The sequence below is a fragment of the Tursiops truncatus genome, chromosome 4 (assembly GCF_011762595.2).
Source record: "Tursiops truncatus isolate mTurTru1 chromosome 4, mTurTru1.mat.Y, whole genome shotgun sequence".
Lineage (NCBI taxonomy): Eukaryota > Metazoa > Chordata > Mammalia > Artiodactyla > Delphinidae > Tursiops > Tursiops truncatus.
Genome location: NC_047037.1, coordinates 138,958,438 through 138,986,094, shown reverse-complemented (window position 1 = coordinate 138,986,094; position 27,657 = coordinate 138,958,438). Strand labels below are relative to the sequence as shown.

Genomic DNA, 27,657 nt, shown 5'->3' with positions numbered 1-27,657 from the left:
TGCATAAAAGAGTTTGCATTTTCTATTTCTCTTTCTCCCATTTGCTTTTTTATGATTTCCAGGAAGAAAGGAAATGCTGTCTTTAAAAAAAATTGTTTTCTTTTTTTATACAACAGGTTCTTATTAGTTATCTATTTTATACATATTAGTGTATTTATGTCAATCCCAATCTCCCAATTCATCCCAGCACCACCACCCACCCACCCCTGCTTTCCCCACTTGGTGTCCATACGTTTGTTCTCTACATCTGTGTCTCTATTTCTGCCTTGCAAACTGGTTCATCTGTACCATTTTTCTAGATTCCACATATATGTGTTAATATACAATATTTGTTTTTCTCTTTCTGACTTACTTCACTCTGTATGACAGTCTCTGGGTCCATCCATATCTCTACAAATGACCCAATTTCGTTCCTTTTTATGGCTGAGTAATATTCCACTGTATATATGTACCACATCATTTTTATCCATTCATCTGTTGATGGGCATTTAGGTTGCTTCCATGACCTGGCTATTGTAAATAGTGCTGCAATGAACATTGGGGTGCATGTGTCTTTTTTTTTTTTTAACATCTTTAATGGAGTATAATTGCTTTACAAATTCATGTGTCTTTTTGAATTATGGTTTTCTCTGGGTATATGCCCAGGAGTGGTATTGCTGGGTCGTATGGTAATTCTATATTTAGTTTTTTAAGAAACCTCCATACTGTTCTAATGCTGGTTTTATGCTACCATCTTTAAACCCTTTGAACTTAAATCCTATTGTTTATGTATTAAGGTTTATTAAATTTGAACTTTACTTCAGAAAAATTAAGGAGAAGTAGTAGAAATCATCAGTTAAGAGAGTGGGCTGAGTGCAAACCCCAGACACACACCATCTGTCTGTGTTACTCCAGGAAAATTACTTAGCCTGCATGAACCACAGATTCCTCATATGGGAAGCAAATGAAATAAGGGGAGTAATGTGATGATTTAATAAGATGGTTCATAGAAAGCATTTATTATGGTGCCTGGCATAGCAATTAGTCAATACACGTTCGCTGTTATCATCATCATCACTGTCGTCATCACCTCAGCTCACACAGTTACTCAATTGTACTAAAGCCATTTATTTCCTAGCCCAACCTTTTCCCACTAACTTTAATTCCTTTATAGTCTATGAAAGAAATGTGTCTGTTGAAATCCATCTTTTATCCCTCTCTCTCTTGCACTGTCTGTCTGGCATCAGGACCGTGCATACTAGAAGTTTATCTCTTCCTAATATGTTTTAATATCTCATACAACACTCCTCCCCTCATTGTTTTTTCTTTTTAAAAAATGTCCTAGATTTCTCACATGGATTTTTATTTGCATATTTCTTCTAGATGCAAGTTAGGCTAATTTTATCAAGTTCCAAAAAAATATTCTGAAAAATTTGGAACACTGTAATAAATGTAAAGGTTAGCATGGAGAACATCAATATCATTAAACTATTGAGCCTTCCCTGCCAATATCATGGACAGTCTTTCCATTTATTCAAACCTTTTTATATGCCCATTATAAATTCTCTTGCTTTCTTACTATGGTCTGTGGTAGTGAGTATTTATATCAGCTTCTGCCGATAGTTCTTTTTGATCCTCTTTGGTTTTCTGGGTGGAAAGGTGTTACATCTATAGCCAGTTTTTGTTGACTCTCTGCAGCTGTCCGTGTCTCTTTCTTTTCCAAGCAAAGGAGAAGTGCTCCTTAATCTGGGGGGAGTTCCTATCTTCTTCCACTCTCTAGTACATAGAGAGGCTGCAGTGGGATAGGACTCCCTATTTCCTGCCTATTTCTCTCACCCCCTCCCTGTGCCCTTCCTTCTCTTACCTGTAGCACATTCACATGAGACCAAAGTTTCCTCAACTGCAGTTTTTCCTGGAGACATCCAAGAATCCATCACTATTTGGTGCACAATAGTTTTTCTTTTGCTCAGGCATCTCCCTCTGTCCCCAGAAAGCTGTTGGAAGTTGTCCTTCTGTTCCCACAAGGTATACTCTACCAGGGGTCCTGGCTGTCCCTTACCTCCTGGGTCCCGGAAGTGTCCTCTTTTGTTTGGTGTCAACCCACCTGCCAAAACCCTCCCATCTTGCCATAGACTCCTTTTATTTTCTTTTTTTTAAAAGCAACTTAAAAAATCTCATGATTTCTGTGGATTAGGAGTCTGGGCACATCTTAGCTGGGTGCTCTGTTTCGGAATCTCTCATAGGGCTGCAGTCGTTGGCCAGGGCCAAGTCTCATCTGAACTGGAGGAGGATCCACTTGTAGGTTCAGATGGTTGTTAGCAGAAGCTGTAGACTCTTTATAGGGGCCAACAGGGACTTCAATCCTTTGTTCAGAAATCCATAGGAAAAAATCTGACACTCACAACAGTTCTCTGGATATTTCCATGCAGTGTACTCAATTCTAGACTGAGAAACAAATGTGTGCTCAGTACACCTGGTCGGAGTGCTCAGGTGACCCTTCTGGAGCCTCCTCCTACCTCAGCGCCTTGCCCTGGAATGCTTCAGCTTGGTCCTGCCCACACCCTCTCTCCCACAGTCAAGGTGACATCCCAGTACCTTCCACAATCCCCAAGGCCTATGTCTCCAAATGCCATGAAGAATGTGCAGCATGGGACAAGCCCAAGTTCTCAAGTATGTTAATTGTAGGACATTTTTTCTACCAAAACCAATTCCAGACCTCCCTGCTGAGTTGACCGCAGCCACCTCTTCCTCAGCAGTCAAGAGATGGCCCCCACTGCAGGTCCCCTGCTTTCCATTCAAAAGATAAGTCCGGATGGGGACAAACAATCAAGAGACCAAAAAACAAAATAATAATAAGTCCCTTAAATGAGATTGTTCCTCTTTTCCCCTGTAGGAAAACAGGAGGTTTCCTATTGAAGTAACTCCGTGGGGAGGCCCAGTCAGGATTGTCCTTGGGTCTCTGGACCCACAAAGTTCCTTCCTAAGCTCTGGTCCCTTAATCCTATTTCCTGTATCCTTGCAGGTTTCACTCTTGTCCTGACCTTGGGCCTGAGCTTCCTTCTTGTTTTAGCATTCAAGGCATTTAGCTTCATTTCTTTACCCTCGTGGCCACTTACACTCTGACCTTGAATGCCAGATCACAGCCTTTGCTCAGACCAAGTGTTGCTTTCACACCCCTGTCCTAGAAACTGGATCTCTGTCTTGGTTATCTGCTTGGCCCTTGGTCATCTAATCCTGTCTCACCTCCCTGCCTGCCTGTCTGTCTGATTACCACCCAGAGCTCTAACCACGCCTGCTCCCAGACTCACCACTGTCCCGCTTTCTGCATGGGTTAGGATGCCTCCAAGCCTCCATCCCCATGCATCCGACCTCTTCTGTCCACTGGTTTACTGGACCTGCAGTCGTCCTCTCGGGTCTTTCCAGCAACACCTGCTCCAAACTCCTTCACCAGGCTCGTCGAGGCTATCAAGTCTCACCTATCATCCAGTGTCCCTTGTCCCCATGCAAATAGGTGACAAGCTATGAATCTAGAATAAATGCAGAGAAAGAGCTCAAAGAATCTAAATAGGAGAAAGTGACACCTCCCTGTGACGTAAGTGGTGAAAATAAACCCAACTTCAAAGTCAAATGTGGTTCCCTCAGGTACAACAAAAGCAGCTCTGCTTGTCTGTTCCCAGGTAGGAGCAATGGATCTCACTGAGCAATAATGAGTTCTTGGAAAAGGATGGTGAGCAGAATGGAGAAGATGAATGTTCATCATATTGGTGTATTTCCTTTTGATGGTAGAATAAAACTCACGAGGAATGGAAAGCTGCGGCCTTTCCCTGTGCTGAAATAAGCAGAGTCTCCGTGGCTCTGGGAGCTGCATCAGGACCATCGTAGATGCCCCACCCCCACCCAAGGAAACTGCAGTTACCCCGAGCCTTGGTAGAGTCACCAGGACAATGGCCCCGGGGGTCCATCTGGCCCTCCCTTCTTTTTCTCCACTCCTCTGTCTTCCCTTTCTCTCATTGTCTTTCCCCAGGAACTTTCTAACCATCCTCTTGTGAATAGCGACAGCCACACTGAGGACAAATGTTTGGGCATCTCTTGCTCCAAGGAGGTGGTGACTGAAAACCTTGTATGGTCGACACAGCTGCAGGGGCAGCTCGCAGCCCATGGTCCCAATGCAAAGCCCAATGGTGGCATCAGCAAAGTCCAGCCATTCAAACTGCCTCTGGTATCGCATGTCCCATCAACAAGTGCCGAATCGTGGCAGTTCATGGTTCCATTTTCTGATAAGTAAGGGACCAGTGTTCCATCTTGATGATAAAAAGGATGCTTGCAGATTAGGTACAGAGTAAAAGTCATGAATGAGCATGATAAACTAGTGGACCACCAAATTCTACAACCCCTCGGCGGGCACCAGTCTAGGCCACCTAAGTTCAGTTGTTTTTATTGGATAGAATTCTTCAGGATAGACATAAAGAGATTAAAAGAAGAAAGTGAATTGCACAGTGAACATAATTATATGCAAATTTACAAAAGAAGTAACCTTGATGCTGTCTCAGTTATGGTGCAGTGTTTTATCAAGTAGGAATTTAATACAGGGAATTAGATGCATGCATAGTTTTAGAAGGATGGGAGGAATTCAGCTGCCTTTTAGGAGCTTGACAAAAGTGGGAGCCAGGAGAGGCCACGTCCATCTGTGGTTCCAGCTGCCCCAGAACGAAATTTGTTCTCCCGGACTTGGATGTTTGGCATCTGCCCATGCATCGACTTACTGCTTCTAAAGGAGAACGACGATTTCTCCTTCCTTGCACTTTCCAAATCGCATTCAAGTGCCTCTCACTGGTGAAATATAAACCAGAACTGTGACAAATCAGCCGGGGAAATGTTCTTCTCAGGCTTCCCATCCCTGAAATTTAGGGAAGACTTTAGAAGTGCAGCAGTAGTGCTAAGATCAACAGACAATACCTGATGCAAACATATAGACAAAACATGATGTGCACATCGTGTACCGTGTGGAAGCTTCTTTCTTTGGGCTTGGGAAGAGCCCTCCAGCCTGGAACTGGACCCATGTCTCAGGACTCTGCCTCTGTCCTCTTTGGGATTCTTCTCTGGAACAGGACCCAGAACCCAGCCCTCTGTCACTGATCAAGGGTTCCCTTCCCAGCAGCCACACCTGAAATGGGTGCACCTGCTGTTTCTCTGGGTACTTGCTCTCTCCTCGTCCTATCCCCACCCATCTTTATAGCTACTCACTCCCTTCAGCCCACCAACTGTTCTCAGAGGGCCCTCTCCCTGAGCAAGGACAACAAACTCATTCCTCAGGAAAACACCACCCTGTTCATAAGGACGAAAGGGACTGTGTTTTGACTCCTTGGTGGGGAGAAGGAATAGCTTATTATTTGGGTGCAGCCCAGGGAGTAGAAAGTGATCTACTTCTTCCTGTTCTCTTCCCCTCCAAAACAATGTTCTTCCACCTGCCAGGTGACTCTCTGCATGTGCTCATTGGCCAACTTCTTCTGGTCTCAGCATGTGGACATTGACACCCATTTGCATTCATGCAGTCTTGTTCCTTTTCTTGTGAACAATCTATATAGTATGTAAATGAATTCCTTCCCATTTCATATACGATGACATTAAGGATGCAGACAGAATAAGCTACTTGCTCAAGGGCAGAGCTCCTAAGTTTAAGAGATAACATAGGAGCCCAATTCTGCTGACTCTTAGTCAAGTGCTCTCACTTCAGATCAGCAAAGACTTCAGAGGGAAGAAAAGATGAAACAATGGCCGTATTTGTTGCTGCCTTCAAAGTGGGCTCACTTGGTGATACTCAGCTATTCTTTTTCCACTATTCCTACTCCCTCAGTTCTTGAGAATCCTGCTAGGTGTATCTTTTCAATAAATAATAAAGGTCACACAATATGAACATACTCAGTCGTTCTGTGGGTGCCTTACATAATGTGTGAACATTTGCTTTTCATGTAACGGAACATTAAAATTTTCCCCACTTGACCCCAGCTATCCACAGAAAACTGACATCGTTTTAATTAATGGCTTCTGGTTGCTATAAGTGTATCTTCTAGTTAATTATGCAAAGTACTTACCTTATGCTAACAAGATTGCAGAATTTTGAAATACTGTGTGCACTGTGTTAAATTTTATTCTTTACCATAACGATGAATCTGAAGTAGATGACCTATAATTCTACCAAACCATGGCCAAGTCCACTTCCCTCAAATTAAGCAGTACTCATCACTGGGATTGTTGTCCTTATGGTGGATGAATTACTCTGTTTAGCAAGCATGGTCACATTTATAAATGGTATATCCCTTCAAGTTAGGTTCATTTTCTGATGAAAGGAAAAAAAGATTTAATGGTTTTCAACTGCACTTATACTTTATCTCTGTCTCCATGAGGACATTTTAATAATGAAGAGGCTTCTCTCGGTCAAGATAGGAGTTAATAGATAATCCTTTTCAGCTATTTAATTGAGAAAGCTTAGCAATGTAGCTAAATTTTATCTTGTAATTCTTTACTATAAATGTGTCAAATATTGTAAGTATTTTTCTGGTGAAAATTCTTTGAGGAGAAGAAAACATTTGTGTTTTTGATGTGAACGATCCTATAACTTTCTCACATTCTATCAGCATTTTATTAGGTTCTCAGGGATTTGTAACACATTTTTACAGAATCTGTAAATCCCATAGCATTTTCAGATTTCCTGGTTTGCTGCCTTATGGAGACATTTCTTAAATCCTACGTTTGGCTGAATTTCCAGGTTGTGTGTAATAGTCTAGATCTGGCTCCCAGCTTGCTGTTAACTTTGAGAAAGGTATCAATAGCCTTTACAGATTTTTCAAACTGTCAACCAAATTTAAGCACTTAAATAAAAATCAAAGGCTTTTTCTTTGATTTTTAATTCCTAATAATATTTTTTATCCTTACCCCAAAGAAACTATTATCCTTAAGAAGGAATTTTATAATTTATGAAACCAGATCCTTAAAAGATACAGTAAACTTTTATAGGAGAAAAGTATGATCATCTCAATAGATGATGAAATGGTAGCTGATAATATTCAACATCCAGTCCTGATTGAAACAACACAAACAAAAGTCAAGTTTTGTAAAATAGGAAAATAGAATCACTTTTAGGAACCAAAGTGCTTTGGCAAATGAAGAGGAAAAAGACAAAGTTCAATAGATCCATGAGCAAAGAATGTAGATAGAGTGTTCACCAAAGAACAAGTACAAATTACTGATACATTTATAAAAAGATGCTCAGACTTATCTGTAAGCAAAAGCAACCAAAAAATATACAAGTTAGTAAAACCATGTAAATTAAAATAATGGGATATATACTATATTGATGAAGATCAAAAAGATTAATAGTGTACATGTGTGAGGAAAAAATTAACCCCAGCCCCAGGAAATAAAATTGCTCTTTTACTAAGCAACTTAGCAATATATTTTAACACTTGGATGTGCAGAATTCCACTCCAAGTATTTATCCAGTGGAGTTCCTACCACTATATCTTTCTTTCTATTGATGGATTGATTGACAAGCAGAGAGGTTCATTGCAACATTGTCCTTAGTCTTGTGGAGTCGGAAAGAAATAGTCAACTAATCATAAACTGATTAAATAAATAGAAGCAGAAAGTAGAAAAAAACAGCAATCGTGTGTGCTTACTGTGTGTCACACAATAGCTTAAGAATTTAAATGCCTACACTGCCCTATGAAGGAGGATCTATTATTATCTCCATTTTGCAGGTGAGGAAACTGAGGAACTAAAAGGATTCCTGATTACCTAGTTTTTCACAGTGTATTGGGGATCTGTGGCTGTGTAACAAATTACCCCGAAGCTTAGTGGCTTAACAATAATAAAGCACATTTATGATCTCTGTGGGGCAGGAATCTGGGTATGGCTTAACTGAGTACTCTATTTCAAGGTGTCTCCCAGCACTGCACTCAGGCTGTTGGCCAGGGATTCAGTCCTATCAAGGTTCATCCCACTCAGGTGGTTGCTGGCAGGTTTCAGCTTCTCACAGACTGTTGGCTGGGGGAGACCCTCATGGAAGGCTCTCCATAGGAAGGCTCACAATATGGCCACTCACATTTACCCAGTGTGAGGGTTCTGACCTCAAAGAGAGATTGACAAAGAGGCCACCATCTTTTGTAACCATAGCTACTTGCCTTGGATCCACCACAGAGTAGGTGCTTAGTAATTGGACAATAAACACCATTTTGTATAGACAAAGCACAATTTTATATGTGCTTATAAAAAATTAGGAAGGCTATAGTCCCTTCTTTTCTCCTCAAGATAACGGGATCTTGAGGAGAAAAAGAGGGAAGTTACTTTTTTACTGTTTAAATTTTTGACCAAAAATTCACAGATTCCTAATCTGAAATTCTCATGTTTTAAACTCCAGTAGATAAACCTGGAGATAGCTTTCATCAATTATTTTCCAAAATCAACCATTCATTTAGTGATATGTTCATTATCCATCAAACATTTCTTTAATTCTTCCGTGAACTTTCATATGGATTAAGTTTATTTGGGGGGTACGCGGGCCTGACACTGATGTGGCCTCTCCCATTGCGGAGCACAGGCTACGGATGCACAGGCTCAGCGGCCATGGCTCACAGGCCCAGCCGCTCCACGGCATGTGGGGTCTTCCCGGACCAGGGCACGAACCCGTGTCCCCTGTATCGGCAGGCGGACTCTCAACCACTGTGCCACCAGGGAAGCCCCTGGATTAAGTTTTAAATGATCTATATTATATATGCTTCTGTTGTAATTTTTCATTTTATACATTTTGATAATTTTTGACTATTCCCAAGGAGTGAACAGGTGTAAGGATAAGAATGATTTTGTTCATTTCATCTCATTCTATAAAATAGTCAGTAGCTGCTACTGGGGAAATCAACATATTGAAGTTATTAAAAACTACTATTATGTTTTTAAAATTTTTTCACCCCTGATTTTGAATTCTTTTTGAATAAGATAAATTAAAACCATTTTTCTACTTAGAAAGATGTTACGATATTTCACACCAGATATGAGATAAAGAACTAATCCAAGTGTGTGAGTATTATTAGTATATGCACCCTCTTCCAACTTTACAATTATCTTACACCTATATACTTTTTTTACATACCTTTAAATCAGATGTCAGCCAACTATAGACCACAAGCCAAATTCTTCTCAAAACCTGCCTTTGTAAATAAATGTTATTGGAACATAATTGTGCTGTTTTATGTACTTTCTGTAGCTGCATTCATGCTTCAATGACAGAAATAAGTAATTGTGATGGACTGTATGGCTTGCAAACCATAAAATGTTTATTATTTGGCCTTTTATACAACAAGATTTCCAATAACTGCCTGAAAATATTAAGAATTTTTATCCATGAACACGGTATAATGCCCCATCTCTACTCATCTAGGTCTTCTTTACTTGTGAGCAACAACTTTTACAGTTTTCAGTAGACCAGTCTTGCAAATATCTTGTTAAATTTATCTGTAAATATTTCAAGTTTTCATGCAAATTTATTTTTTTTTAATTTCAGTATTGCTTGTTACTAATATATAAAAATAAAGTTAACTTTGAATTTTGTATTTTGATGTATACTATAACTTTGCTAAAGTCATTTACAATCCTAGCAACATTTTTGTAGACTCTTTCATTAACTATGTAAATAATTATGTCATCTGTGAAGGAAGACAGTTATATTCTTCTTTTCTAATACATATGTATTTTATGTCATTTTCTTTTTGAATTGCTCTTGATAAAATCTTCAGAACAATGTTGAATAAAAGGACCAGACCAATCATTCTTGTCTCTTTCTTGATCTTTGGTGGAAAATAATTCGTTTTTTAGAATTAAGTGTGATGTTAACTGTAAGCCTTTTGAAACCTTTTATCAAGTAATTCCGTTCTATGACTAGGTCACTATGAGATTTTTATCAGGATCTTTAACTCTAAAATACTTTTTCTTTTTTCTTTGTATATATTCAAGTAATCATATTGTGCTTCTTTTTTGGTCTGTTAATATGATAAATTACATTCACTAATTTTTGAATTGAAACCAACCTTGCATTCCTAGAATAAAACTTACTTGGTCATGATATATTATTGTTTTTATATATTGATAAACCTCATTTGGTAGGGTTTGGTTAAGCATTATTTTTTTAACATCTTTATTGGAGTATAATTGCTTTACAGTGGTGTGTTAGTTTCTGCTGTATAACAAAGTGAGTCAGCTATATGTATACAACCATCCCCATATCCCCTCCCTCTTGTGTCTCCCTCCCACCCTCCCTCTAGGTGGTCACAAAGCACGTAGCTGATCTCCCTGTGCTATGCGGCTGCTTCCCACTACCTGTCTAATTTACATTTGGTAGTGTATATATGTCCATACCCCTTTCTCACTTCGTCCCAGCTTACCATTCCCCCTCCCCGTGGCCTCAAGTCCATTCTCTACTTCTGCATCTTTATCCCTGTCCTGCCCCTAGATTCTTCAGAACCATTTTTTTTGTTTTTTTAGATTCCATGTATATGTGTTAGCATACGGTATTTGTTTTTCTCTTTCTGACTTACTTCACTGTGTATGACAGACTCTAGGTCCATCCACCTCATTACAAATAACTCAATTTCGTTTCTTTTTATGGCTGAGTAATAGTCCATTGTATATATGTGCCACATCTTCTTTATCCATTCATCTGTTGATGGACACTTAGGTTGCTTCCATCTCCTGGCTACTGTAAATAGTGCTGCATTGAACATTGTGGTACATGACTCTTTTTGAATTATGGTTTTCTCAGGGTATATGCCCAGTAGCGGGATTGCTGGGTCGTATGGTAGTTCTATTTTTAGGTTATCAAGGAACCTCCATACTGTTCTCCATAGTGGCTGTATCAATTTACATTCCCACCAACAGTGCCAGAGGGTTCCTTTTTCTCCACACCCTCTCCAGCATTTATTGTTTGTAGAGTTTTTGATGATGGCCATTCTGACTGTTGTGAGGTGATACCTCATTGTAGTTTTGATTTGCATTTCTCTAATGATTAGTGATGTTGAGCATCCTTTCATGTGTTCGTTGGCAATCTGTATATCTTCTTTGGAGAAATGTCTATGTAGGTCTTCTGCCCATTTTTGGATTGCGTTTTTTTTGTGTGTGTGTGTGGTACATGGGCCTCTCACTGTTGCGGCCTCTCCCGTTGCGGAACACAGGCTCCGGACGCGCAGGCTCAGTGGCCATGGCTCACGGGCCCAGCCACTCCGCGGCATGTGGGATCTTCCCGGACCGGGGCATGAACCCGTGTCCCCTGCATCGACAGGCAGACTCTCAACCACTGCACCACCAGGGAAGCCCAGGTTGTTTGTTTTTTTGATATTGAGCTGCATGAGCTGCTTGTATATTTTGGGATTAATCCTTTGTCAGTTGCTTCATTTGCAAATATTTTCTCCCTTTCTGAGGGTTGTCTTTTCATCTTGTTTATGGTTTCCTTTGCTGTGCAAAAGCTTTGAAGTTTCATTAGGTCCCATTTGTTTATTTTTGTTTTTATTTTCATTTCTCTAGGAGGTGGGTCAAAAAGGATCTTGCTGTGATTTATGTCATAGAGTGTTCTGCCTATGTTTTCCCCTAAGGGTTTTATAGTGTCTGGCATTACATTTAGGTCATTAACCCATTTTGAGTTTATTTTTGTATATGGCATTAGAGAGTGTTCTAATTTCATTCTTTTACAAGTAGCTGTCCAGTTTCCTAGCACCACTTATTGAAGAGGCTGTCTTTTCTCCATTGTATATTCTTGCCTCCTTTATCAAAGATAAGGTGACATTATGTGTGTGGGTTTATCTCTGGACTTTCTATCCTGTTCCATTGATCTATATTTCTGTTTTTGTGCCAGTACCATACTGTCTTGATTACTGTAGCTTTGTAGTGTAGTCTGTAGTCTGGGAGCCTGTTTCCTCCAGCTCCGTTTTTCTTTCTCAAGATTGCTTTGGCTATTCGGGGTCTTTTGTGTTTCCATACAAATTGTGCAACTTTTTGTTCTAGTTCTGTGAAAAATGCCATTGGTAGTTTGATAGGTATTGCATTCAATCTGTAGATTGCTTTGGGTAGTATAGTCATTTTCACAATATTGATTTTCCAATCCAAGAACATGGTATATCTCTCCATCTGTATCATCTTTAATTTCTTTCATCAGTGTCTTATAGTTTTCTGCATACATTCTTTTGTCTCCTAGTTAGGTTTATTCCTAGGTATTTTATTCTTTTATTACAATGGTAAATAGGAGTGTTTCCTTAATTTCTCTTTCAGATTTTTCATCATTGGTATATAGGAATTCAAGAGATTTCTGCACATTAATTTTGTATCCTGGTACTTTACCAAATTCATTGATTAGCTCAAGTACTTTTCTGGTAGCATCTTTAGGATTCTCTATGTATAGTATCATGTCATCTGCAAACAGTGGCAGTTTTACTTCTTCTTTTCTGATTTGGATTCCTTTTATTTCTTTTCCTTCTCTGATTGCTAAAACTTCCAAAACTGTGTTGACTGATAGTAGTGAGAGTGGGCAAATGTGTCTTGTTCCTGTTCTTAGAGGAAATGGTTTCAGTTTTTCACCATTGAGAATGATGTTGGCTGTGGGTTTGTCATATATGGCCTTTATTGTGTTGAGGTAAATTCCCTCTATGCCTACTTTCTGGAGGGTTTTTGTCATAAATCTGTGTTGAATTCTGTCAAAAGCTTTTTCTGCATCTATTGAGATGATCATATGGTTTTTCTCCTTCAATTTGTAAATATGGTTGATCACATTAATTCATTTGCATATATTGAAGAATCCTTGCATTCCTGGAATAAACCCCACTTGATCATGGTGTATGATCCTTTTAATGTTCTGTTGGATTCTGTTTGCTAGTATTTTGTTGAGGATTTTTGCATCTATGTTCATCAGTGATATTGGCCTGTAGTTTTCGTTTTTTGTGACATCTTTGCCTGGTTCTTGTATCAGGGTGATGGTGGCCTTGTAGAATGTGTTTGGGAGTGTTCCTCCCTCTGCTATATTTTGGATGAGATAGAGAAGGACAGGTGCTAGCTTTTCTCTAAATGTTTGATAGAATTCTTCTGTGAAGCCATCTGGTCCTGGGCTTTTCTTTATTGGAAGATTTTTAATCACAGTTTCAATTTCAGTGCTTGTGATTGGTCTGTTTATATTTTCTATTTCTTCCTGGTTCAGTCTCGGAAGGTTCTGCTTTTCTAAGAATTTGTCCATTTCTTCCAGGTTGTCCATTTTATTGGCATAGAGTTGCTTGTAGTAATCTCTCATGATCCTTTGAATTTCTGCAGTGCCAGTTGTTGCTTCTCCTTTTTCATTTCTAATTCTATTGATTTGAGTCCTCTCCCTTTTTTTCTTGATGAATCTGGCTAATGGTCTGTCAATTTTGTTTATCTTCTCAAAGAATCACCTTTTAGTTTTATTGATCTTTGCTATTGTTTCCTTCATTTCTTTTCATTTATTTCTGATCTGATCTTTATGATTTCTTTCCTTCTGCTAACTTTGGGGGTTTTTTGTTCTTCTTTCTCTAATTGCTTTAGATGTAAGGTTAGGTTGTTTTTTTGAGATGTTTCTTGTTTCTTGAGGTAGGATTATATTGCTATAAACCTCCCTCTTAGAACTGTTTTTCCTGCATCCCGTAGGTTTTGGGTAATCATGTTTTTATTGTCATTTTTTTCTAGGTATGTTTTGATTTCCTCTTTGATTTCTTCAGTGATCTCTTGGTTATTTAGTAGCATATTGTTTAGCCTCCATGTGTTTGTATTTTTTTAGAGTTTTTTTCCTGTAATTGATACCTAGTCTCATAGGATTGTGGTCGAAAAAGATACTTGATACAATTTCAATTTTCTTAAATTTACCGAGGCTTGATATGTGACCCGAGATATGATCTATCCTGTAGAATGTTCCATGAGCACTTGAGAAGAAAGTGTATTCTGTTGTTTTTGGATGGAATGTCCTATAAATATCAATTAAGTCCATCTTGTCTAATGTGTCATTTAAAGCTAGTGTTTCCTTATTTATTTTCATTTTGGATGATCTCTCCATTGGTGAAAGTATGTTGTTAAAGTCCCCTACGTTGATTGTGTTACTGTCAATTTCCCCTTTTATGGCCGTTATCATTTGCCTTCTGTATTGAGGTGCTCCTGTGTTGGGTGCATAGATATTTACAATTGTTATATCTTCTTTTTGGATTGATCTCTTGATCATTATGTAGTGTCCCTCTTTGTCTCTTGTAAGAGTTTATTTTAAAGTCTATTTTGTCTGATATGAGAATTGCTACTCCAGCTTCCTTTTGGTTTCCATTTGCATGGAATATCTTTTTCCATCCCCTCACTTTCAGTCTATGTGTGTCCCTAGGTCTGAAGTGGGTCTCTTGTAGACAGCATATATATGGGTCTTGTTTTTGTATCCATTCAGCCAGTCTGTGTATTTGGTTGGAGCATTTAATCCATTTATGTTTAAGATAATTATTGGTATGTATGTTCCTATTACCATTTTCTTAATTGTTCTGGGTTTGTCATTGTAGGTCTTTTAATTCTCTTGTGTTTCCTGCTTAGGGAAGTTCCTTTAGCATTTGTTGTAAAGCTGGTTGGTGGTGCTGAATTCTCTTAGCTTTTGCTTGTCTTTTAAGGTTTTAATTTCTCCATCAAATCTGAATGAGATCCTTGCTGTGTAGAGTAATCTTGGTTGTAGGTTTTTTCCTTTCATCACTTTACATATGTCCTGCCACTCCCTTCTGGCTTGCCGAGTTTCTGCTGAAAGGTCAGCTGTTTACCTTATGGGGATTCCCTTGTTTGTTATTTGTTGCTTTTCCCTTGCTGCTTTTAATATTTTTTCTTTGTATTTAATTTTTGATAGTTTGATTAATATGTGTCTTGGCATGCTTCTCCTTGGATTTATCCTGTATGGGACTCTCTGGGCTTCCTGGACTTTAGTGACTATTTCCTTTCCCAAATTAGGGAAGTTTTCAACTCTAATCTCTTCAAATATTTTCTCAGTCCCTTTCTTTTTCTCTTCTTCTGGGACCCCTGTAATTCAAATGTTGGTGAGTTTAATGTTGTCCCAGAGGTCTCTGAGACTGTTCTCAATTCTTTTCATTCTTTGTTCTTTAGTCTGCTCTACAGTAGTTATTTCCACTATTTTATCTTCCAGGTCACTTATCCGTTCTTTTGCCTCAGTTATTCTGCTATTGATTCCTTCTAGTGAATTTTTAATTGCATTTAATGTGTTGTCCATCATTGTTTGTTTGCTCTTTAGTTCTTCTACATCCTTGTTAAACGTTTCTTGTATTTTCTCCATTCTATTTCCAAGATTTTGGATCATCTTTACTCTCGTCACTCTGAATTCTTTTTCAGGTAGACTGCGTATTCCCTCTTCATTTCTTTGGTCTGGTTGCTTTTTTCCTTGCTCCTTCATCTGCTGTGTATTTTTGTAAACTTACTGTGTTTGGGGTCTCCTTTTCACAGACTGCAGGTTCGTAGTTCCCATTGTTTTTTGGTGTCTGCCCCCAGTGGGTAAGGTTGGTTCAGTGGCCTGTGTAGGCTTCCAGGTGGAGGGGACTGGTGCCTGTGTTCTCATGGGTGGGGCTGGACCTTGTCTTTCTGGTGGGCAGGGCTGCAGCCAGTGGTGCGTTTTGGGGTGTCTTTGACCTCTTAATGATTTTAGACATCCTCTCTGCTAATGGGCGGGGTTGTGTTCTTGTCTTGGTAGTTGTTTGGCATAGGGTGTCCAGCACTGTAACTTGCTGGTTGTTCAGTGGAGCTGGGTCTTAGCATTGAGACAGAGATCTCCATGAGAGCTCTTATGAGGATATTATGAGGGTCTGGGAGGTCTCTGGTGGGCCAATGTCCTGAACTCTGCTCTCCCACCTCAGAGGCTCAGGCCTGACACCTGGCCGAGCACAAAGATCCTGCGCCACTACACTCGCCAGGCCTGTCCAAGAGCCCGGCTGGCTCCCTGCTCCCGGCTCCCAGTCCTGGCTTGGCTGGTTAAGGATTTTTATGTCTATGTTGGGATATTGGTTTCTAGTTCTAAGATCTTTGATTTTGGTATCAAGATGTTGCTGGCCTCATAAAATCAGTGGTAAAGTGTTTTATTCTCTTGTATTTTCTGAAAGACTTTGTGTAAAAAAATTTTTTTTCTTTAGGTGTTAGGTAGTATTCACTAATGAAGCTGTCTGGGCTTTGATTGTTCTTTGTGGAAAGTTGTTAACTACAAATTAACTTTATAGATACAGGACTATTAAGTTTATCTAGTTTTTCTTGAGTGATATTTAAGAGTTTGTGTCTTTCCAGAAATTTATCTATTTAATATAACTTTTTAAACTTATTGACACAAAGTTATTCCTAATATTTTCCTATTATCCTTTTAATTCAAGTAGGGACCACAGTGATGGCCTTTTTCATTATAGTTACTTGTAACTAATGTCTCTTCTCTTTTCTTGATCAGTCCAGCTAGAGGTTTTTGTATTTTTTTTTTTCAAAGAACTGGCTTTTGGTTTTATTGATTTTCTCTACAATTTTCTGTTTTTTATTTCACTGATTTCAGTTTTCCTGTTTATTGTTTCCTTACTTCTCCTTACTTTGAGTTTCATTTGCTCTTCCTGTAATAGCTTCTTAAGAGGGATGCTTAGATCATTGATTTGTGATCTTTTTCCTTTTCCAGTACAAACACTTAAAGCTACAAACTTCCATCTAAGTGTTGCTTTTAGCTGCATCTCAGATATTTTGATATGTTGTTTTTACATTCTTATTCAACTCAATATATTTTTTCTAATTACTCTGGTGATTTTTTCTTTGACTCATGAGTTTTTTTAGAAGTGTATTGTTTAAGTTTCAAATATTTGAGGTTTTCCCAGATATATCTCTGTTATTGATTTCAATTTTAGTTTTTCTGTGGAGCTAGAAAGTGATTTGTATTATTTTATTTTTGAACATCTATTGAAATTTGTATTATGGCCCAAAATATTGTCTTTCTGGATATCTGTTCCATGTGCACTTGAAACCAGTATGTATTCTGCTACTGCAGGGTGTAGAATTCTATAAATGTCAGTTAAGTCAAACTGAGTGATAGTGGTATTAAAGTCATCTATATTTCAAATATTATTTCTTCTGCCCCTGTCTTTCTTCTCCTTTTGAAACTATAATTACTCAATGTTAGAATATTTGATATTGTTCTAGAGCTCTAGGACAACCTATTCTGTATTTTTCACTCTTGCACTTTTTGTTTTGATTTGGATAATTTCTGTTGACCTAGCTTAAAGTTCACTATTTTCTCTGCTGTGTTCACTCTGCTGATTAGCTTAAGGAATTCTTTCGATCTAATATTGTGTTTGTTGTTTCTGACATTTTATTTATCTGTCTGTCTCTTTTGTGTAGTTTTAATATTCTTTCTGAACCCCCACCTGTTTATGGGCATTAACCATAGTTGTTGTAAAGTCCCTGTCTGATAGTTCCATACCAAGATTTCAAAACTATTGATCATTTCTTCTCTGGTTCTTTTTTCTTGCTTTCGTGTTTGTGCATCTCATAATATTTTATTGAATTTTGGTCATGATGCATGAAAGAGTAGCAATTGAAGTAGGTTATACTTATTTCTAGTTCTTTACTTCCTACCTGCTTGTATGCCCAGGACCTTGTCCTGTCACCCTGTCTCAAAGATGAAATTGTTTACTTGTACCTTATCTCCTTGTAGGGCTTTTAATTCTTTGCAACTAAGTTTACCCAGTTGCCTGTGACTTCCACTTTCTGATTCATTCAAAGTAAAGCATGATTTTGTAGATTAACAGTCTCTTTTTTGTTGTTAGAATGGAAGTGATATTCTTTTGTGTCTTTCTCCATCCTGAGCAGAAATAGAACTCTGGTTTTTAAATTCAAGTTTCCATATATACTCTCTAACAGTTGTGTTTTGATAGAAACCATCTGTTGTAGGGATTCTGCTTGTCCTTGTAATTCATTATGAAAGGTCCCCTCAGATACATGATTAATTTCCTTTGTCTCTTTGGTGGAGCTGAAATAGGTAAGGGAGGCATAGCCACAGTCTCTGCCACTGTGACCTGAGGGATACCAACAGGTAAATGGTCAGTTTGGGAGGAGACAACAGGCAGAAGTGTATCCCCCTCTCATTTCACTTCCCCAGATGCAAAGTCTGAAGTTTCCTGCATGAACAGATAACCACCCACCTGTTCAGGTCCCATGTAGGTTCTGGGGACACACAGACCAGCAGCTCTTCTCTAGAACATACACTTGGCCCATGCTTTGAGCTTTCTCCAGGAAGATGGAGTGGTCCAGGAAGATGGAGAAGTTCTGTCAGCCTTTCAAGGCTTGGAGCACACACTCCTAGTCCCAGAAGAGGGGCAAACAACATAGCAGATTCATCCGATTCATCCAACTACCATCTTCCCAGAAATCTCCCGAGGCCTTAATCCTCTGTTTTATTATTTCTAAATTTATTTTCTAAATTAGTTTTATATGGATCTTTTATGTGGATCACATCACATCTATGACCATAGCATACCACATCTGGGCCACTATTTCCTTGAATGCAAGCACTCAGAGGAGAGCAGTGTTTTAATTTGTGCTGTCTTAGTGCAGTGATCTGACTTGTTTAATAATATTCAATGATGCTGATTGTACATGGTATTTCTAGACTGGAATAAACCACACTTAGAAGGGAAGTCTGCAGTATTAGTTTTCTCCTTGTAGTCTCAGAGGTGCTCATCCTGTGAGGTCTTCAAATGCCTTGTCCCTGAAGCACTCCTTGTTTACATGCAGATTAAGTCCCTAGGGACACAAAAAATACATTTAGTTACACAAGAGATGTCTACTTCTGTAGTCATTCTACTGTGATTTCTGTGAATAATTTATCAACTGCTTAACGCTCATCAAATTTGATGAATTGTAGAAACTATCTGTAAGTTCTCTTACTCTTTATTTCAGAGTTTGAAATACTGTCATTTTAAGTAAACATGTTTCTCCATAAACAAGAATTTCATCGTCGGAGGAAAGAAAAAAATCTTGGTGTATCTGTTGCCTGTCCTCTAGGTTGTGTGTTTGGCGTCCATCACTTCCCTTCATTGGTCTGGTGTCCTTGAGCTCATTGTCTCCCTGTATTTATTCATGTTAGCATCACCGTTCCTCTTTTTTATTCTGTTGCAGGTGCTGGGGTTCCCCAGTTCCAACCGATTGCCCTGAATGGCCGAATTCAGGTCCTCAGCAACGGGTCTCTGTTGATCAAGCACGTGGTAGAAGAAGACAGCGGCTACTACCTGTGCAAGGTCAGCAACGATGTGGGCGCGGACGTCAGCAAGTCCATGTACCTCACGGTGAAAAGTAAGGAAGAAGAGCACTTCGTTTTACCTAAATAGGGCTTCGGGGGCTTCCATTTTCAGTGGTCTCCACGTATACTGTTTAAAAACAAAACACAACAAAAACAAAATGTGATTTGCTGCAGCTGGGGGTTTCCTGTCCTAAGAATATAGTTAAAGAGGATGGTAGAAGTTCAGCGGTTGTCAGAGCCTATGGGTCCCTTGGCCATGGCTACAGGCTCTGGGTAAACTAGCAGATGAGTGGGTCCCTGCCTTTGGCACCCACATTTCTCTCCTGTTGATTTCATTGTGGAAAAGCCCAGTGCACGCTCTCAGATGTGTTCCTTTCAGAGGTCTATTCATGCTTTTTATTATCTGCAAGCTGGCTTGTCCATAGATTTCCTTTTTAAGATCCTTCTGAAATCCAGAAAGCAGAAACCTCATTATCAACACACACATCTACAAGAACAAAGAACACGTAGCACTATGCTTAGGGTCTGTGTTGCTGACCCATTTTTTAGGAAAGGGCAGTTTATAGTGAAATTATTTTTATACTTTGGTAACTAAACCACCAAAGAGAGAACCAAAGTAGACCAACTTCTACCGAGTACTGCTCATTAGCAAATGGTTGTACATCTAGTTTAAGTGAATGACTTACGTCTTTCTCCGTTTATATTCTTTGCTACTGGATAGATTGTGATTTCTTCCTGACTACAAGGTTTTGATCAGACTTCCTCTTTTTTATTTTAATTATGCTGTCTGTAGGTTGTCAAGGATCTCTATCGTATCATTTATTAGAGAGATTGGATTTAAAAGTGAATTCCAGTGGTGTGTGTGTGTGTGTGTGAGAGAGAGAGAGAGAGAGATTTAAAGGCTAGCTACACACAGACTAGTATCCATCCTATTTTACTAAGAATTTATTCTAGTTAACCCATTTTTTCTAATAGGACAGTGAAAATATCAAGCTGTCTATTCGGTATACTTTTATATCATAGACAAATTAAAGTTTTGAAATAAGGTTGCTTTGAAATATATTGTGGACATATCCAATACATACATTTGACTTCTAAATATTATACTCCAGAGGAACTGATTTTCAAGAATCTGAAGACAAATTGTCATATCACTTAAATACAAAGTTGAAATCGTAATTTTTATAACTAAGTTGATGAAATATTAAGGAAACCCAAGATCTGAAGACCAATACTGACCATGTTGATCCATTTCTCCCCAAAAAAAGAAATGTATTTTGCAATTGCTTTGACATATTTAAAATTTATAAAGCATTTTTTTCTATCGCACTCATATATGTATCTAAGCTCTAATAGACACAGTGCCCCATGAAGGATGTAAATACAATCAACCATAGACCTTACCTTCATGAATGAGAAAGCTTATGTCTTGAGAAAGGAGACAGCCTGCTAATCATAGTGCAAGGGAAGGAGTAAGGTGCAGAGATGTGCCTTTCAAAGGAGGACAGAACCATCATTTTGAGCGGATTAAGGAAAACGTCAGGAGAAAAAATCTTTAAAAATGGGTAGAATTTGAAAATGTAGAACTTGATTTCCCCACATCTCCTCTTTCCATACCTTTGATGCTGGTAGTGGATGTGGGACCACAAAGATGTCCCCCTGCCCTTAGTGAGCTTATTCTCCTGTGGGTCCATCAGGCCTGGCTGTGGACAGCTCCATCCAGCAGAACGCATTGGTGTCAGGATGGAGCATGGGACACTGGGAATGCACAGATGAGGGCGTGGTTTACACCCCCTGGAGAATTAGTGCCTACAGAATGGTACCCATGGCCTCTGACTTCAGTCCTAAAGGGTTCAGTGGATTTCGAAAGATAGAATTGTTGGGGGTAAACAGAGGCGCTCAAGGGAGAGAGAATAGAGAGAGCAGATACAAGAAATCAAAAGACTCAAGGCAAGAGGTAACTGTGTTTGGATGCTCTACCCGCTATGTGGAGGGGATTAGGGAAAGAAACATTTAAAGCGAGTATTCGTCAAAGAAAACTGTTCTTAGGGTTTGTCAGTCTTAGTTTCTCTCTCTCAAACTATACAAACTGCTAGCAGAGAGGCACATTTATGGAACAGTTATTTTTACCAGTTCTTGATAACCCTCCGGTGGCTTTATACATAATTTCAGCAGGAACTAAAACAACATTATAAAGCAATTATACTCCAATAAAGATGTTAAAAAATCATAATATTTAAATTCTGAAAAGTAAAAACATAATTTAATAAGGAGATATAGAAACAGAAGACAAAAGATATACAGTATCTCTAACTGTTGCTTAAATGATACCATTTAAACAAAAACAATAGCTAACAGAGGGATGGCTTTCGCTTATTCTTTGTATATTTGCTTGGCAAGACTGTTAAGGGTACGAAAACTGACACGTTTAGGCTCTGCACATGGCAATGGGAGACCTGCCACTTGGCGTACAGCTCTTTTACTGAGAAAATGGGAGGAAGTGGGAGTGGAGAGCATTGGCTCTGACCTGCCGGGGACAGAGCAGGTGCCTGGCTGCAAGCAGATTGTATGTCGCCGCACTGGTAACGGGATTATACCCGGCACTGCAGCAAGGCTCTTCTCATCTGAGGCTACCCAGGCTTACATCAGGCACAATTTCTTTAATGTTTCAAAAGAAATTGCACTGCTTTCCATAAGAATAGTAAGGACTCTCCCTTTTCTATAAGTCATTAAAAAAAAAAAAAACTGGTCTGCAAATATTTTTAAATGCAGTGGGAGAGAACTTTCTGCCTGATAAGGCATGTCAGGAAATTAAGACAGCTTCTCAGATGAGAACTCCAGACGCCCAGGATGGCTGGTGCTGGGTTTTACACGTATTTTAAAGATCCGAACTCTACTGATAGAGCCTGGTGTTGGGTTCTCACTGGGGACACTGGGTACAATGCACTGGCACTGAAATGCCCAAGGTCGCGAGGCCCCTCCACAAGACCACCAGAGTCGAGAGTCAAAGCCAAACGGCAAGGGTCATTTATTGCAGGTTCGAACCTGGACCTCCGCGCACTCGTTGCCGGTGACGCTAAGAGGTCCCGATGGAGTTTAGTTCAGCTCTTTTATAGACAAGTACAAACAAGTTCGGGACGTTCTGCGGGGCTTTCCAGGGGTGTAGAGTACTGATTGGTTGATTTTTGAACAAAGACACCAGTCGCCGTCTGATTGGTTGGACAGTTGCAGGTTGACTTTTGAACAAAGACACTAGTCGCCGTCTGATTGGTTGGACGGTTGCGGGGCGGGGGGGGGGTGGTCAGCAAGCGTAATTACAGAAGCGAGAGCGGCTAGTTAAGTTTCGGTTTCCTGAGGTTTCGTTTCTCAATTGGAAATACTTAAGACGGGGCCATGTTCACAAAAAGAAATAGTGCAAACAGGAAGACTGATGCAACCCTAGCAGTGCTGCGGCCTCCACCAGCCCAACGGCAGGGCGGCGGGAGGCTGTGCGCCCAACTTCAGGCGGCGCTCCCAAATGTGGCAAGGCCAGCGCCGCGCCCTGGAATGGCCCTTTTTCGGCCCTTCTCCTCCGGGAGGAACAGAAAAGAAACTCCAGGAAAGGCACAAATTGAATGCAGGGCGTCAACTCAGTCCTATTCCCACCAAAGTAGAACATAGCCCCCTCAGCACTGGCTGGGTCTCCTCTCTGGGAAGTTTTCTTACCACGACTCCAATGCTTTCAAAACTCGATAATCTAATGATAAAGCAACTGAACAATGAATGCCTCCCCCCGACCCTTTTTTGGAATCAGGTATGATGAGACTGTGGGCAGGGAAGACAGAAGGCAACCAAGTTTGGAAGGAGTGGTCATGGAAAGCCATCAATGAGACAGAAAAATAATCAGTGCAAATCCTCCCGGTTTTGTTGGTATTCTTGCTTCTGGTTCTACATTATCTCAATTCTAATTTATCCTTTACGGAAAATCATCCCAGGAATAGGGACCCAAAACATCAGAAAATGTTAAGGACCTTTGGCAGGAAAGACAGGGGAACTGAGCTCTACTTTCAATCAAATGTGGCCTTTGGTGACAGCACTGCGCCCCTCACCCCAGGCCCACCAGGGACTGCAGAAGCCTCACCACTTGGGGAAAATAAAAGAAGCCTCCCCACTTGGGGAACGTGGTCTTTTGTGCTAAGAAAATAGTTCCCCAAACTACAGAATCTTTCAGGCGGTTGAGCCGTCTTCTCCCAGGTGCCCAGATTGCATCCTCACCGTCCCAGCTTTCTGCCCCTGGCTGGTCTAAGCCTGTGTGTCTACAGGAATCCTGCTATCTTTCTGTTTGGATCTGTGGCCCACGACGCCCAGGCAGCTCTTCTTTTGTCTGCTGCTCCGCACAGGTCCCTTCTGATCCCCGCGTGCCGTGTAGGAGAGCATCCCTTATCAACCAGGAGCAGGCGCCTCCCTGGAGAGTCGGTTATTTGTGGAACCCATCTCCCCATCTCTGGCTTCCGGAGCCAACCCACAAGGGCCCCAGTCCAGCCTTGGTCCTCAGGCCTCCCTCTGGGCAGGTCCCTGGGTCCCGTGTGGGGACACATGCGTGTGCACTGCATGTGCACGCGCCAGCTAGAGTCATCTTTGGTCAAACAGTCCCCAGGCCTTGGCCAATTCTGGACAGACCTCAGTAATGTGCTTTGACCTCAGGCCACCTCATGTCCTGCTATTGCCGGAGTGGGTGTTGGGCTTGGAATACAAGAACCCATCCCCCCCGCTAAAGTAAAAGAATCCATAAACAGCCTTCCATAGTCCATCCACCCTCTGTTACTTCCCGCCCTCATGTGCTGCCTCTAGGATGTACAGGTGTCTGCGGGAACACCTGAAGTGCTGCTCTGTGGTCTCTGAAGGGAAGGAAGGGGTGCCAGCCTGGGCTGCCCCGCAGTGAGGCTGCGGTGGCCTCAGTCCCTTCCACAGGGTGCTCCCAGGTTGCTCCTGGTCACTCTGTAAAGGCCACTCTTTAAGAACAAGAGATACATGCTTGTTTTTTTCCTTTGTTTTGTGCTCACAGAAGTAGCGGGAGTAAAGTTTGCCTACATAAAAACACTAAATTACAGTTTTTTTGTTCCTTAAACTGTCAAGATTGCTTGTGTGTATCTCAGTCTAATGCTGCTTTCCCTCTATTATCTTAATTTGAGAGCTTCTAAATGAAGCCTTCAGAACCTTGGCTCCTGGGTCCCGGAAGGTTGTAGCTGATCCTGTGGGATTGTGCGATCCCTTGAAATCATATGCAAAAATGTGTGTGTTTTCTGGGAAGAAACACTGTAGCCTTTATATCTTTAAAGGGATTCCTGGGCTTCCCTGGTGGCTCAGTGGTTGGGAGTCCACCTGCCGATGCAGGGGACGTGGGTTCGTGCCCCGGTCCGGGAGGATCCCACATGCCGCGGAGCGGCTGGGCCCGTGAGCTATGGCTGCTGAGCCTGCGCGTCCAGAGTCTGTGCTCCGCAACGGGAGAGGCCACAACAGTGAGAGGCCCGTGTACCGAAAAAAAACAAGAAAAAAGGAATTCCTGATGCAAAACAAGGTCAGCACGACTGTTCTAGAAAATCACAGCCGCGATGGCCTGAAATGAAGACTGTGTGTCGTGCTTTTCATGCAGGGTATCTCAGAGCATCCGGATGGAAGTGACCAGCATACGACAATAGGGTCACGAGGGCTGAGGAGGAATAAACGAGCATGAATCAGTGGAAAACTAGGTTTTACTGAAAACTGGGTTTTAATACTTCATCACCTTTGTTTCATGTCCACACTCTTATTGCAGCCTTGGAGCAGAAGAAACATAAATGAATCAAAGGCATGTACCCCTGTGGTCAGCATTCTGGCTCCAGACTCACACTGCCGAGGTTCCACCCCTTCCAACCCTGTGCCCTGGGGCAGGTGACTCACCCTCTGTGCAAGCCTACTGAAACAGAGACAACCACAGACCTCTCTCTCCTCTCAGGGTTGCTGTGAGCCTGACATGAGCCATCACACAGGAGAGCTTAGGTATTAGGCGGGTGCAGGCGAGTAGCAGGTATTCTTTAGGTGGAGGCTGTGAATGCTGGTGTTATTATCATCATCATCATTCCCGAATTACACCCCCGCCCGAGACACATCCGTGCCGGTCAGAGACTACGAGGTGTCCCTGAGTCCAAATCACCCAGTTTACACACTTTCATAACTGTGGAGCCCACCAGCAACCCCCTGACCATATCTTACATGTATGCATGCACTCATAGTCTGAAGTCCAATTGTCAAAAGTATCTGCAGCTTTCATAGCATTGTCCGTGTTCAGAAGTAGAGGATGGGGACACCCATGGGAAAGGAAGTATGGAAAAACATAGGGGGACCTGTGAGCTGGTGGGAGACCCCAAGTGGCTGTAATGCCGATGCTGGGTGGTGGCTCCTTCCAGGTAGGGCAGCTAAACGTTTGCATTTCTCTTCTTCGGTGAGCCTGAGAGTCTCCCAGCTAAAGAGTCTTTGGGGTTAAGAAGGAATCTGTAAGATGGGAAGGCTACTAGAGCAGCTACTATTTGTTGCCAGTCCCATTTCAGTTTCCCTCCTCTCTGTGTTAAGTGTTTACTCGTGTCCCCTTAAAATTCATATATTGAAGTCCTAACCCCTAGTATCTCCAAATATGATCTCATTTGGAAACAGGGTTTTTGCAGAGGGAATGAGTTAGAAGGAGGTATTACTGGAGTCGTGCAGCCCTCAATCCAATAGTAGTGATGTCATACAAAAAGGAGAAATTTGGACACAGACATGGAGTGAATCAGTCTTGTGAAGACAGAGATTGGAGTTATGCTTCCACAGCCAAGGGAAGCTGGAAGAGGCTAGGAAAGATTCTCCCCTAGAGTCTTCAGAGGGACCATGACCCTACCAAAACCTTGATTTCAGGTTTCTGGCCTCCAAAACTGTGGTAGAATAAATTTCTGTTCTTTAAATCACCGGTCTGTGGTACTTTGTTACACAAATGCACTCAGTGATAACAGAGATCTTTTGCAGACTCTTGTGTTTGAGGGAAGCACACCACAGCTAGGTCACCTGCTCCAGCAGGTAAATCCTAAACTGTCTACACTAGTGGATGTGAACTCTAGTCTGAACCAACCAAGGGCAGCCTTCTCCCTTTGAGCATAATTGGTTTAAGGATGGGCATGTGACCAGTTTTGGTCAATGAAATGTAAGAAATCTTCTGTGATATTTTTGAAAAGATTTCCTTATTCTTAATTGTAGACTCAGCAGGAGATGTTCATCTCTTAATTCTTGGCCCTATCTGGAGGTGACACCTCCAGATACTCTATCATGGCAAACATTTTAGCACCATCTTGAGGATAAACCAAAACATAAAGGAAGGTAGAGTCAAGAAAACCAGGAAAGTTGAGATTTATCCCTAAGCTACTGCATTTGCAGTCCCCCCGCCTCTGAATTCATCACTGTGAGAGGACCAATTACTTGATTGCTTTTCTGTCTAAGCCGGTGTGGGTCAGGGTTTTCTTATTTGCGGCTGGAGACATCCAAACTAAATAGGAAGTGGACAGATCATCAGCAGGTAATGGGGCTCAGCTCAATCATACTGCTCCCCCCAGCAAGTCAGGCTGAGCTCAATGCCCCTGAGAGGTTGAGGAGTCTTATTTGGGTTGAGGAACCCCATCCAAATTGGCATTCGTAGCATGATTCTCTGGGTTGGGGTAAGAGAGGTCTGTGGAGGAATGACAGCTGAGGGTCAGTGGCAACCCGAAGGCCTCGGGCACATCCCAGAGCAGGGAGGTCGGTACCTGGTGGAGGGAGAGTGGTGAATACCAGCAGCATTTCTTCAATGTTACTGGGGCCAGTATCCCTCCGAGGGAAAGAACATGTATTTTCTCCCCTTACTTACTTACGTCTTTTTCCTTCTTCTGTTTGGAGGCCCCCTTCTACCCAGCAACTGAAAAGTTATTTCTGCCAGTTTGAGGTAATCTCTGCTATTTCAAGGTCTCTCAGTTGATTTAAGATCTTTCCTCTCCCGTGGCCTCCTGGGGGCGGTGGCATCAGTGCTGTGGGTCCTCAGTTATCTGTCACCCTCCGTGCTGGCATCCGCTGAGATGCCTACAGTCCCATCTGGTCTCTGGCCATGGGATCACTGCTGACCCACAGGAGCCCTTCTTGGTCCCCCAGCGGCCCCTTGTCAGATCTGTTCGCTTATCCAATCAGCAGTATTCACTGAGTATCACCTGAGGTCAGGGACTGTACTAGACACTGCTTATTCCTTGAACAAGTTTACCGGCATGAAGCATACATCCCCATGGGGAGAAGGACATGCAGATGGGGATGTAACATAATGCCCTGCAGAGAACAGAATGAAG

The 27,657-nt window shown here is 41.2% G+C and overlaps 1 protein-coding gene across 1 annotated transcript in view; it reads left to right on the top strand.

Annotated features, from left to right (window-relative positions):
- The window catches only part of LOC101316279 (cell adhesion molecule DSCAM), a 527,322-nt gene that overhangs the window by 368,394 nt on the left and 131,271 nt on the right, over positions 1-27,657 (top strand). The window contains exon 10 of the mRNA XM_073804653.1: positions 19,183-19,356. Coding sequence (XP_073660754.1) covers positions 19,183-19,356 — 174 coding nt within the window. The remainder of the gene's footprint in view (positions 1-19,182; positions 19,357-27,657) is intronic.